At 42.5% G+C, this 12,293-nt stretch overlaps 1 protein-coding gene across 10 annotated transcripts in view; it reads left to right on the top strand.

The window, feature by feature from the left end:
• Nucleotides 1-12,048, top strand: part of CTNNA2 (catenin alpha 2) — a 784,792-nt gene extending 772,744 nt beyond the window's left edge. For all 10 annotated transcript variants that reach the window (XM_073342914.1, XM_073342915.1, XM_073342917.1 and 7 more), the window contains one exon: nucleotides 10,925-12,048. In XM_073342914.1, coding sequence (XP_073199015.1) covers nucleotides 10,925-11,212 — 288 coding nt within the window. In that variant the 3' untranslated portion in view covers nucleotides 11,213-12,048. The remainder of the gene's footprint in view (nucleotides 1-10,924) is intronic.
• Nucleotides 12,049-12,293: the final 245 nt, after the last annotated feature.

The following is a 12,293-nucleotide window of genomic DNA, read 5'->3' as shown; positions in this document are numbered from 1 at the left end:
CAATGGGTGGAATGGATCCATTTCACACTTCTTTCTTGCTACTTGGTCTGGGGAGGAAGAAAGCAGATGCATAGCACTGCTTATTTCTCGGCACCTAGGTCCTGTTAGCCAGAGTAGGGGTGTAAGAGGGTCCTGCACAGTTATGTAATCCAAATCTCAATCTAGCCCTTACACTGCTGTTCAGTGCCCATTCCAATGGCTTTAGGTGCTGTTGTAATATATGATAACCAAGGATAAGAATAATTTAAAACAACAACAACCACAAACTAACCTGATAAAGCCAATCAGACTAACAATAGCCATTAGTACTAGTAGTAAAAATTAATTCATAAATTTTAAAGCCTGAAGGGACCACTGTCATACTCTAGTCTGACCTCTTGCGTAAGACAGGCTACAGGACTTTCCTGTATTAATTCCTGCTTCAAGTCTAGTAGCTGTGGTTGAACATATCTTTTTGAAAAACATCCATCCTTGATTTAAACATTTCCAGTAATGGAGAATCAACCACAAGCCTTACTAAGTCATTCCAATGGTTAATTACTCTCACTGTTGAAATTTACATTTCATTATGAGACTGAATTTGTCTAGTTTCAACTTCTGGCCATTGTATCTTGTTATACCTTTGTCTGCTTGGTTGAAGAGCCCTTTATTATAAAATTTCTGTTACCTACGTAGGTATGTACAGACTGTAATCAAGTAACCCTTTACTTAACCTTCTCTTTCTTAAGATAAACAGACTGAGCACTTAGAGTCTTTCACTGCAAGGCATATGTTCCAGTGCTTTAATTATTCTTGAGGATCTTTTGTTAATCTTCTCCAGTTTATCAACATCCTTCTTGAATTTTGGACACGAGAACTGGACTCAGTATTGCAGTGATGGTCACACCAATGCTGAACATGAAGATATTACCTCTCTACTCTTCTTCAGTATATCCCTATTTATACATCCAAGCATTGCATTAGACCTTTTAGCCACAGCATCCTTCAGGAAGATGATATTTAACTGAATATCCATCAAGTCTTTTTCAAAGTCACGGCTTTCTGGGATAGAGTCCCCCCACGCTGTAGGTATGGCCTATATTCTTTGTTCCTAAACATATGACCTGACATTTGACTTTATTGAAACTCACTTTGTTTACTTGTATCAGCATGTTAAGCAATCCAGATCACTATGTATCAGTGACCTGTGCTCTTCATTATTATTTGTTTCATCTGAACACTTTATCAGTAATGATTTTATGTTTCTTTCCAGGTCACTGATACTAATATTAAATAGTGTAAGACCAAGAACAAATGCCTCCAGGACCCCATTTCAAACATACCGACTCAGTGATGATTCCCAGTTAACCATTATATCTTGAGATCTATCAAAACAGTTTTGAACCATTTAAATTCACCTTTTTGGTTTTGTATTGTTCTCTTTTCTTAATCAAACTGTTGTGTAGAACCAAGTTATATGCCATGCAGAAGTCTAGGTGTACATCAATACTATTATCTTTATCAAACAAAATTGTAATCTCATCTAAAAATTATATCAAGTTAGTTTGGAAAGATTTATTTTCCATAATCCCATGTTGATTGTCATTAATTATATTACCCGCCTTTAATTATTTTTAATCAAGTCCCATATCAGTCATTTCATTTCTTTACCCAGGATTGAGAGCAGGCTGACAGGTCTATAATTCCCCGGGTCATCCCATTTACCCTTTTAAAATATTGGTACTACATTAGTTTTCTTCCAGTCCTCTGAAAATTGCCCAGTTATCCAAGACCTATTAAAAATCAACACTAATGGTTGGGAGAGTTCCTCAGACAAATATTTTCATAGAACCTTAGAAATGTAAGGCTGGAGGGGATCTAACACAGCATCAAGTAAACCTACATAATCCCTGACAGATGTTTGTCTAACCTGTTCTTAAAAAACCTTCAGTGATGGGAATTCCACAACCTCTATTGGAAGCTGTTCCAGTATAGAACTATCCTTATAGTCAGAAAATTTGACATTGTGTCAAACTTAAATCTCCCTTGCTTCAAATTAAGACAATTACTTCTTGTCCTATCTTCAGTGGCCATGGAGAACAATTGGTCACAGTCCTCTTTGAAGAAGACCATGACATTTTTGAAGACTTTTTTCGGGTCCCCCTCCTCAGTCTTCTTTTCTCAAGACAAAACATGCCCAGTTTTCTTTTTTAACCTTTTTTAACCTTTTATCACTTTTGTTGCTCTCCTCTAGGCGCTCTCCAATTTTTCCACATCTTTCTTAAAGTGTGGCATCCAAAACTGGACACAGTCCTGCAGCTGAGGCCTCACCAGTGCCAAGTAGAGTGGGACAATTGCCTCTTGTGTCATATGTACGACTCTCCTGTTAATACACCCCAGAATTATATTTGCCTTTTTAACAACTACGTTCCATTTTTGGCTGATATTTAATATGTGATCCACTGTGCACCCAGCCCCCAGCAGGACTAGTGCCTACCCAGTTATTCCCCATTCTGTATTTGAGCAGTTGGGTTTTTTAATTCCAAACTGTAGTACTTTGGACTTGTCAGTATTGAATTTCATCTTGTTGATTTCAGACCAATTCTCCAATTTGTTGAGGTTATTTTGAATTTGAATCCTGTCCTCCAAAGTGCTTGCAACCTCTCCCAGCTTAGTGTCATCTGCTGATTTTATGAGCAGACTGTTCATTTCATTATGCAAGTCATTAATGAAAATACTGAATAGCACCAGACTTATGATAGACCCCTGCTGGATTCTACTAGATACGTCTTCTCAATTTGACAGTGAACCATTGCTAATTTCTCTTTGATTATGGTCTTTCAACCAGTTATGCACCCATCTATAGTAATTTAATCTAGACCACATTTCCCAATTTGGTTTATGAGAATGTTATGTAGGACTGCATCAAAAGCCTAACTAAAACCAAGATATATTATGTCTACTGCTTCCACCCTATCCATTAGAACAGTAACCCTGTCAAAGAAGGAAATTAGATTGGTTTGATATGATTTGTTTTTCCCCAATCCATTTTGCCTAGTACTTATTACCCTTTAATCCCGTAGATGTTTACACATTGATTTTTAATAATTTGTTCCAGTATCTTTCCAGGTATTGAAGGTAAGCTGACTGATCTAAAATTCCCCAGATCCTCTTTGTTCCCTTTTTAAAGATAGGCATGATGTTTGCCTTTCTCCAGACTCCTGGTACCTCGCCAGACCTCCATGAGTTCTTTAAGAAGATTGCTAATGGTTTGAAGATTGATTCAGGTAGTTCCTTAAGTACCCTAGCATAAATATCTTGTGGACCTTCTGACTTGAATACATCCAATGTATCCAACTATTCTGTAACTTTTTTCTTTTCCTATTTCAGCGACACCACTTTCTCACCAAAGGGAGAAAAAGATTAACATTGCATTGAAAAAAGCACATTGAATTGTGAAAGATCAGGGTTCCTTCCCTTCTGCTAGCTCCATTCTCTCTCCTTCTCTAAATCGTAGGGTGACTGCTGGAAAGAAAATGCTCTTCCTTTTAAAACTGAGTCATCATTTTCCCCCACATTAAGGATATAATAAAAGGAAGAGGGAAAATTATTCTACGTTTAAATATTGTTGAGGAAAACATGAGCAGTCTTCCTCCCCCCGCTTTAGTTTTGTAGCTATTGGTTTTTGTTATTCAGACACTTCTGATTATGGTGTGCCTGTAAAAGAAGCAAAATATCCTTATTGCCACAAGACGCTGGAAAATTCTGCCTCTATTTCAGGGGAAATGTAGCACAGCGTAGAAGCTGATCACACATTCCTGAAAGCCTTATGCAGTTTTGTTACACCTGAAATTATCTTCTTGGCAGGATATAGGCTCTGCTGCTCCAGTTCTCTAACCTTGCATTCATTAATTACAAAGTTAGCTTGTAGCAAAGTCTTTTTTCCAAATGATTTGTGCCTCCTCTTGGGTAGATGGCTGTTTTAACCTGAACGAATGACCAGGCTCCAGCGGAATGATTCCAAGTTTCTTTAAGAATTGTGATTCCTTCTCCACCCTTCTTTGCTGTTGAAGTTTTATGGCACAATCGCCTACATTTCTCTTTTGTGACTTTGAGGGCTTTTTCCCTAAATGAAAGCAAAAAGTGATCCAAGTATCAGAACTCTTGAAAATATATCACTTGCATAGCTTGTCAAAAAGACTGTGTTAGCTATTATCACGAAGGGTATCATCACATGAATAATTTCCTTTCCATTGCTAGGGAGTGGTGTTTGCTTTCTGTGTCTGCACAATAATATCCTGCTGTTGCTTTTATTTTCAACGTTAATTTCCCCTTTTCAGTTATCAGCATTACATATTTGGGAAAGTGTGTGTGTTTCTGTGCCCAGATTTTGTAGGAAATTAATACATCAAGGTCCTGATTCACTATTGCATCCGCTCTGTGCCAGTGTAACCCTCCTGATTTCAACAGGCCAGCTTAAAACTGAAGTACCACAGTGGCACAGCAAGGCCTAAAAAGTGAATTGAAGTGATGCTCATTCAGATTAATTCTTCTCTGCTGAACTAAACTACAGGCCAGGACCTGAAGGCAATAAGGAACTCACTTAGGTGGCCAAATTGGATATGGGGGATACTTATGAGCAGGTTTGGCGGACACCCAGGGCCTAATAATGGTAGGGGCTTTTTATGTCTCTCATAAGCTTTCAGAGCGTGGAGGCATATTAGAATGTAAATGAATACTAAGACCAATGATGGGGTGTCTGGAACTCATCCTTAGATTAGTACTGGTGAAGATGAGCAGCCCTTTATCTGCTGTAATAATGGGTTGAAAAGGAGGGACAGGTGATTAAAGAGGCACAAAAATAAGTGAGATGCTTTTCTGAGGTGCTGGACAATGGGAGACATCAGTGGAAGCTGCAGGTGTGCTTAGCATCTCTGAAAATCAGGCCACTTTTTTAGGTATCCTGGGGCACATCTACACTGCAAAAACAAACCCTGCAGCAGTGAGTCTCAGAATCTGACTTGGGCACCCGATAGAAGCTAAAAATAGTAATGTAGAGGTTCCCGCCCAGGCTCTGAGACCCACCGCCCCACACTGGGTTTCAGAGCCCTGGCTTCAGCCTGAGCTGGACTGTATACCAAACTACTATTTTTAGCCCCATAATGTGAGCCCTGTGGGTCTGAGTCAGTTGAACTGGGCTCTGAGACTCGCTGCCACAGGTTTGTTTGGGGGTTTTTTTGTTATTTTTTTGTGGTGTGGAGGTACCCTAAGGCCCTGGTCCTCGCACACTTATACACATGCTTACCTCTAAGCACGTGAATAGGCCCATTGGCCCTCGTGGAATTACCTCGTGCTTAACAGAATGGGGTAAGTGCTTGTAAGGTCAGGCTGTAAATATGGATTTAGGTGCCTTGCTTTTGAAGTTTTGAAAATGCTTCCCTTAATGGTTCTGTGCTTTAGTTCACACCATCTCGAAAATGCCTGTAATCATTCCCTCCTCAAAGTTTTGTCATGAAAATTCCCTCCTCAAAGTTTTGTCATGAAAATTGAAGTTTGTCAGGCTCTTTGAAATTCTGAAAGGAATTCATAGGAGCGCAAAGTACTGTCCCACATTGATTGATTACAAAGGAAATACTCCTGACTTAGATGACTAAGAGGGGATATGATTGAGGTCTATAAAATCATGACTGGTGTTGAGAAAGTAAATAAGGAAGTGTTATTTACTCCTTCTCATAACACAAGAACTAGGGGCTACCAAATTAAATTAGGAGGCAGTAGTTTTAAATCAAACCAAAGGATGTATTTTTTCACACAACTCACAGTCAACCTGTGGAACTCCTTGCCAGAGGATGTTGTGAAGGCCAAGACTATAACATGGTTCAGAAAAGAACTAGATCAATTCATGGAGGATAGGTCCATCAATTGCTATTAGCCAGCATGGACAGGGATGGTGTCATTAGCCTCTGTTTGCCAGAAGCTGGGAATGGGCGACAGGGGATGGATCACTTGATGACTACCTATTCTGTTCATTCCCTCTGGGGCATCTGGTATTGGCCACTGTCGGAAGACAGGGTAATGGGCTAGATGGACCTTTGGTGAGACCCAGTATGACCATCCTTATGTTCTTATGTCCTTATGTTATGTTAGCTAGTCTCCATCAGCACGATTTTGATGAAAGCTCAGTCATTATGTTTTGCCCTTCCAGTGACAAACCACTGGCTTCAGCTTTGATTTAATGGCCTAGCAGAGGCAGTAAAAGACCTCAAATCAGGTGCTACAAATCTGCTTGTGACTGCTAGGGCTCATCAGCAACAAATGGTGGCACAAAAGGAAGCACACTGAACCAAATGTCATTGCAGCCAGAGAGAGGGAAAGGAGCAAGAAAGTGTAGGAATGAAGCATGACAAGTTGTAAGAGCCTGGGCCGGGTTTTGTACTTTGTCAACCCCTTTGATTCCAGGGCGTGGAGGAGTTGGGGGGAAGGAGGTTAACCCCACCTCCCGGCTTCTATGCCGGTTCTACAACCTCCCTGGTAGTCAGGTCTGTATGGCCCAATGGCTAGAGTCCCTCTAAATCTTCTTCCCCTGGTGGGACAGCACGGCCTAGCAACCGGAGTCTCTCTATTGCGCTCCTAAAGCAGTGTGGCCCGAGGCCTAGAGTCCCTCTAAGTCCTCTTCCCCTCATAAGATAGTGCAGCCCAGCGGCCGGAGTTCATCTATTTCCTTTGAGGTAAGAGAGGGGTTGGTGAACTATGTCATCACAAAAAGGGTGGGAGACCCCCGGTAGGGGAGCCTGGGCTCCAACCCAGGGCTCTGTCATTTATGGCGTGATCCGCCCCGGGTCAACGGGGAATCCTACTGCAACACACTGCCCTCAGAGTGGTGGGAGATACCACTCCCTTTCCATTCCTGGGTCACTTCCTACCAGTTCTCCAAACGTAGCATTCCCTGTGGCATCAGGGTCTTCAAGGTTCCTCAGCCCTGGTGCTCCCTGGGGTTCCCACAGCTGCCGGTCTCTGGTCCCACTTCTTGGCCCCTCAGTTCCCTCCTGTACGAGTCACCATTGCTCCTGGGCTGAAGCATCCGCTGCGTGTCCTCCTTCCTCAGCCACCAACCCTGACTGAGCAGCTCTGCAGGCTTTTATACTGGACTGTCTGTTGGAGCATGCCTAGCAGAGCCTCAGGGGCATGGCTTCCTCTGCCAGCAGGGAAGGGTTGACCCTCTCATTCCCAGTGCGGGGCCAGTCCGACTCATCACAGAGCCAATCACTATTCCACCCGAGGTAGTAATCTCAGGGGATGGCACAAATGTAGGAATGAGGCAGTGAAATACCCATTGACAAGGAGGAATACAAAGTAAACAATGCTGTGAACATTTTCTGTTACAGATGCGGAGTGCAAAAGGTCTTGAAATAGAGTGCTGGTGAAGAGCACACTGCTGGGTTTTTTTACATGTAAATCACTCCCACTGCATTTTAAAAATCTGGGTGCTGTAGAGATGTCATCTCGCTGGATTTTGGAGCCTCCATTTTTGTGCGGAGCAGGGATGGTGGAATCCTTGTGTCTCCGTCTCCACGGAGAAGCTGCAGAGTGCGACTCATTGCTGACAGTGAGGGATTCCTCTGCTTCCTTCTGCTTTGTGAATTCACTTGCTCCCTCACACACATCCTCCAGGCCTCTGGAACATTGTTAATAATACTTCTATGCTGCCCATTCCCCCTTTCCCATTTCTATTCTTGGAGGAACGGGTTTCTTTCTGGTTATATTTTGAGCATGTTGATTAGGGCAACATCGTTGCTTATATTGAGTAACACAAAGTGTTTTCATAGTGTCCATGTATTCTGCACATTATATGTTTGATGTTGCCTTTGGGTGTATTTTGCCTTTTTTAAACATACATGTAAATTGTTGTGAAAGATGAAAATGCATCACCCAAAGCTGGGACTGGAGGGAACTAGGAAGGGAAGGGGCTCATTAGAATGACTGTGAAATTGGCTGGGAAAGTAGAGTGGGATGGAAGCAGCGCTATGGTAAGTCGTCTCATCTGACATAATCCCAACAAGCCTGAAAACACTGTTATTTTAGCAGAAAATTAAACCTGTTGCAATGAGGACCTGGTTGGTTTAATAACAAGGAACTAACCCCCCTTTTGCAATGTTTTTCAAATAACTACATGAACATGGTAACTTGAGCCCCAGTTTAGCAAATCACTTAGGTCCAGATCCTCAAAAGTATTTTGGCATCTAATTCGTATTGATTGAACTCAATGGGAGTTAGGTGCCTTAATACCTTTGTGGCTCTGGGCCTGAGGGCCAGATTTTCAAAGATTTATAAGCACTTAAAGATGCAGGTAGGGGCCTAGGGCTAGATCTACAAGGGGGACTTAAGCTCAGTGCCTAATTTCAGGTGCCCTGCCACCTGGTGAAATCTTCAGCCCCAAATCAGGTGCCCTAGCTCCCTATACAAGGTACACAGAGAGTTAGGGATCTACAAGAGGGGAGCCACAAAAGCCAACAATCTTTGTGGGGAGCCATCTAAGTGAGCCAGCAGGAAATGCTGAGGAGGTGGGTGTGGCTTAAGCTGTGCCCGTCAAAGGGAGCGAGGCTCCTCAATCTGCTCAGAATTCACAGCGGTGAACCTTCTCCTAGAGTTAGCCATATAAACTAAGTGAGCCCTTTCTTACAAAAACTACCAGGCTACAGAGTCGTTCTCATTGTCTCTCTGGCCCAGTGAGTAATTATTTACTTTCACAAAGTGGAGCAGCCTCCCCAGGAGATTGAGACCTGCCCCAGGATCCTTCATAGCCCAGTGGTTGGGGAAAATGCTGAGTGATGCTGGTTCAAGTCCCTGCCCTACATCAGGCTGAGTGGGGATTTGAACCTAGGTCTTCAACATCCTGGGTGAGTGAGCTGTTGGGTAAACCTCCTCTGGGGTGCATTTTGTGTGGAGATCGGATCCAGTACGTGTGCTCTAAGGCATTTTCAGAGCACGCTTACCAGATCAGGCCCCGCAGGTAAAATAAGCAGGGGGGAAAGCCTAGTTTGTAATCCCCCTGTGGCTTAGATGGTGTCAGCAGTGTCAGGAGATGGCAATGTGCCCACGCATGGCCAGAAATGTTGGCACCGTGAGGATTTTACTTGCAGAAATGTAGGTTCCTAGGAATTTGGGGCACTTACAGGGTTGTCAGTTAGGAGTTTGAGGATCAACATCAGTGGTGAGCAGCCTGCAGGTCTCATGCGGCCCATGAGGGTAATCCACTGGTGGGCCGTGCGACAGTTTGTTTACATTGACGGTCTGCAGCCACGGCCGCCCGCAGCTCCCAGTGGCCGCAGTTCCCTGTTCCCGGCCAATGGGAGCTGTGGGAAGCGGCAGCCAGCGTGTCTCTGCGGCCCGTGTCACTTCCCGCAGCTCCCATTCGCTGGGAACGGTGAACCACAGCCACTGGGAGCTGCGGGCAGCTCTGCCTACAGACAGTCAATGTAAACAAACTTTCTTGCGGCCCGCCAGCGGATTATCCTGATGGGCTATATGCGGCCCATGGGCCTCAGGTTGCTCACCACTGATCTACATTTTCATGTAGCTTCTTGTGGGATTTTTCAAAAGCATCTGGATACCTAGCTCCAAAATTCCACTAGGTACCTATCTATGTCTAAAACCCCAAATCTGCCCTCCAAAACCCCAGGAGCAGTCTAAATACCTCAAAAAAATCTGGCACTTAATCACATACTTATTTAAGCACATGATTAAATCCTGTTGACTTGAAGTCGCATTGCTTTAAAGTTAAGCACATGTTTAGGTCCTATTGGATTAATGGGACTTAAGCACATGCTTACTATTAAGCATATGCATAAGGGCTTTGATGAATAGGGATAGTTTGCAAAATCAAGGTCCTTTGGAGGAAAATGCAGGCAGTGACAAGTATAACACACAGAGTCAATAATACCTGGGTTTCAGAGTTGTAGCTCATGAAAGCTCATGCTCAAATAAATTGGTTAGTCTCTAAGGTGCCACAAGTCCTCCTTTTCTTTTTGCGAATACCTGGGTGAGAGTTTGCATAGTTTTACACATGTATAATTGTGAAACCATTGTTTTACCTACTCATATAATTGTGAAATCTACGCTCAGCTACTTTGTCTTTTCTGCTTCTTGAGGGTTTCACAACCTTTTCTAAACTATTCAGGTGGGATTCCCCAAAGGGCTTAGCATTAGCTTAACTCTCCCAATGACAACAATTGGTGTTTTACACTGACTTAATGAGAGCAGTTAGGCTAAAGCTGAGAGTTTGGGGAAATCCCACCTGACCTGTTTGGCTGTCCCTCACAGTTAAAAGTAAGGGCTTGTACAGACTACCACTTATGTCGGTATAACTTAGATCGCTCAGGGATGTGATAAGTCACTCCCTGAGCAACGTAAGTTACACTGACCTAAGCACTGAGGTGGAAAGTGCTCAGTAGTCGGGAGAGCTTCTCCCGCCAATATAGCTACCGCCTCTGGTGGAGGTGGTTTTATTCTGCCGATGGGAAAGCTCCCTCCTGGCGACACAGAGCATCTTCAGCAGACGTGCTGGAGCGGCACAGCCACAGCACTTCTAGGACAGGCGAGCCCTACGTTGTCAGAGGTTTGGTGAGACATCACTTTTGAGAGGAATTTATGTAATCGAACCCCTCACACACACAAGAAAAACAACTTCTTTTCTTTTGAACTGTTTGTAAACTTAATGTAAAGTATCACACAGCTTCTCTGTAGCTGGCAGTCCGATTCAGTGCACATTACTGGTGGGCTGTTCCTGGGACACCTGTGCTACAAACCTGGGTGTATCCTGTACAGAGATTGTTCTTTTTGTATAATATTCTGCTGGCCTTCTGCAAGAAAATCCAATCAGATCTGAGAGTATATATCAAATCCTTCTGGAGGTGAGTTCATATTTCATTCTCTTTTCTATCCACAGCTGGACAGCGCTACGTCCCTCATCCAGGCAGCTAAAAATCTGATGAACGCTGTGGTCCTTACGGTGAAAGCATCATATGTGGCTTCTACGAAATATCAGAAGGTCTATGGTACAGCTGCAGTGAACTCACCTGTTGTATCTTGGAAGATGAAGGCCCCTGAGAAGAAACCCTTAGTAAAGAGAGAAAAGCCAGAAGAATATCAGACACGAGTGAGAAGAGGTTCCCAGAAGAAACACATTTCCCCAGTACAGGCTTTAAGTGAATTTAAAGCTATGGATTCCTTCTAAAACAGTAGGCTTTACCAGGAGGGTTTTATATTCCTTTTTGTATGCATACCTGCCGACTTGTATGCGTCTGGCATGGGGGAAAAAACAAATGAAGCAGTGTCAATTTGCATGCGTCCTGAGGCTCTATTAAAGTAATTAACAATCTGCAACCCACGAATGCAGACCATTCTATTCTGATGTTACATGGAGTTATCCCAAGCTTACTTTTTTAAACTATAGCATAAAATTGGCCAAAGAATTTGCACCTCAACTGTGGGGGTAAATAATAAACTGAAAAGCAAAACTTTATGCATGCAAGAAACATTAAGTTGGCAGGTATATTTAATTGAAAAAACCTGGAAGTGTAATGGTAGACCATAAAGCTCGTATTGCTTCTGTTACAGTGCAAAAATGTACTAGCCAATATGCTTAAATGTGTGGCCCAATAATTAAATTTAATTCATCTTCATCATAGTATGTGAATTTTGAACAAGGATAAAAACGAATCCATTTTTAAAATGCTTCTTTTAATTCATATTTTATTCTTTATATTCTAGTAGTGGTTATGACTATGCTCATGTTTCAATTAATCCCATTAATATGGAAAAAGTTTTACTTTTTGCCAACTGAATTCTTTATGGTGAAGTATGAAGCACAAATATGGTGATTGACATTGCCTTTTATATTATTATTATTATATTATTGTTAGAAATAGAAGACTTGGTGGTGGAATGCTTAGAGGCAGAGAAATTAATTATGTGAGAATTTAGAGGCAAATATGTAGGTGTAGCTTGGATTACTGGTATCTAATATACCATTGTAACCACTAAATCTCAATAAACTCATTTAACCTTGGAGTCCTGGGTATGACTTCTGTCTTTTAATGCACAGGTATCATTCACCATGGCCTTCAGATGGAAATCAATTTATTTTGCATTTCTGCGTTCATTTTGGGGGTGGGGGAGACAAAGTAGTGTATTGTGTACTCACTTTCTCACAACAAGGAAGGGGAGGGGTGTCAAATCCCAGCATGGAGCATGTATGTGAGATAAAATTCAGTGATTCTTCAGTTGAATACCTTCCTATCAATTGTACAGAACAG

The sequence above is a fragment of the Lepidochelys kempii genome, chromosome 4, assembly GCF_965140265.1.
Source record: "Lepidochelys kempii isolate rLepKem1 chromosome 4, rLepKem1.hap2, whole genome shotgun sequence".
NCBI lineage: Eukaryota > Metazoa > Chordata > Testudines > Cheloniidae > Lepidochelys > Lepidochelys kempii.
The sequence above is the reverse complement of the archived record's forward strand: the minus strand, read 5'-3'. Positions and strand labels throughout refer to the sequence as shown.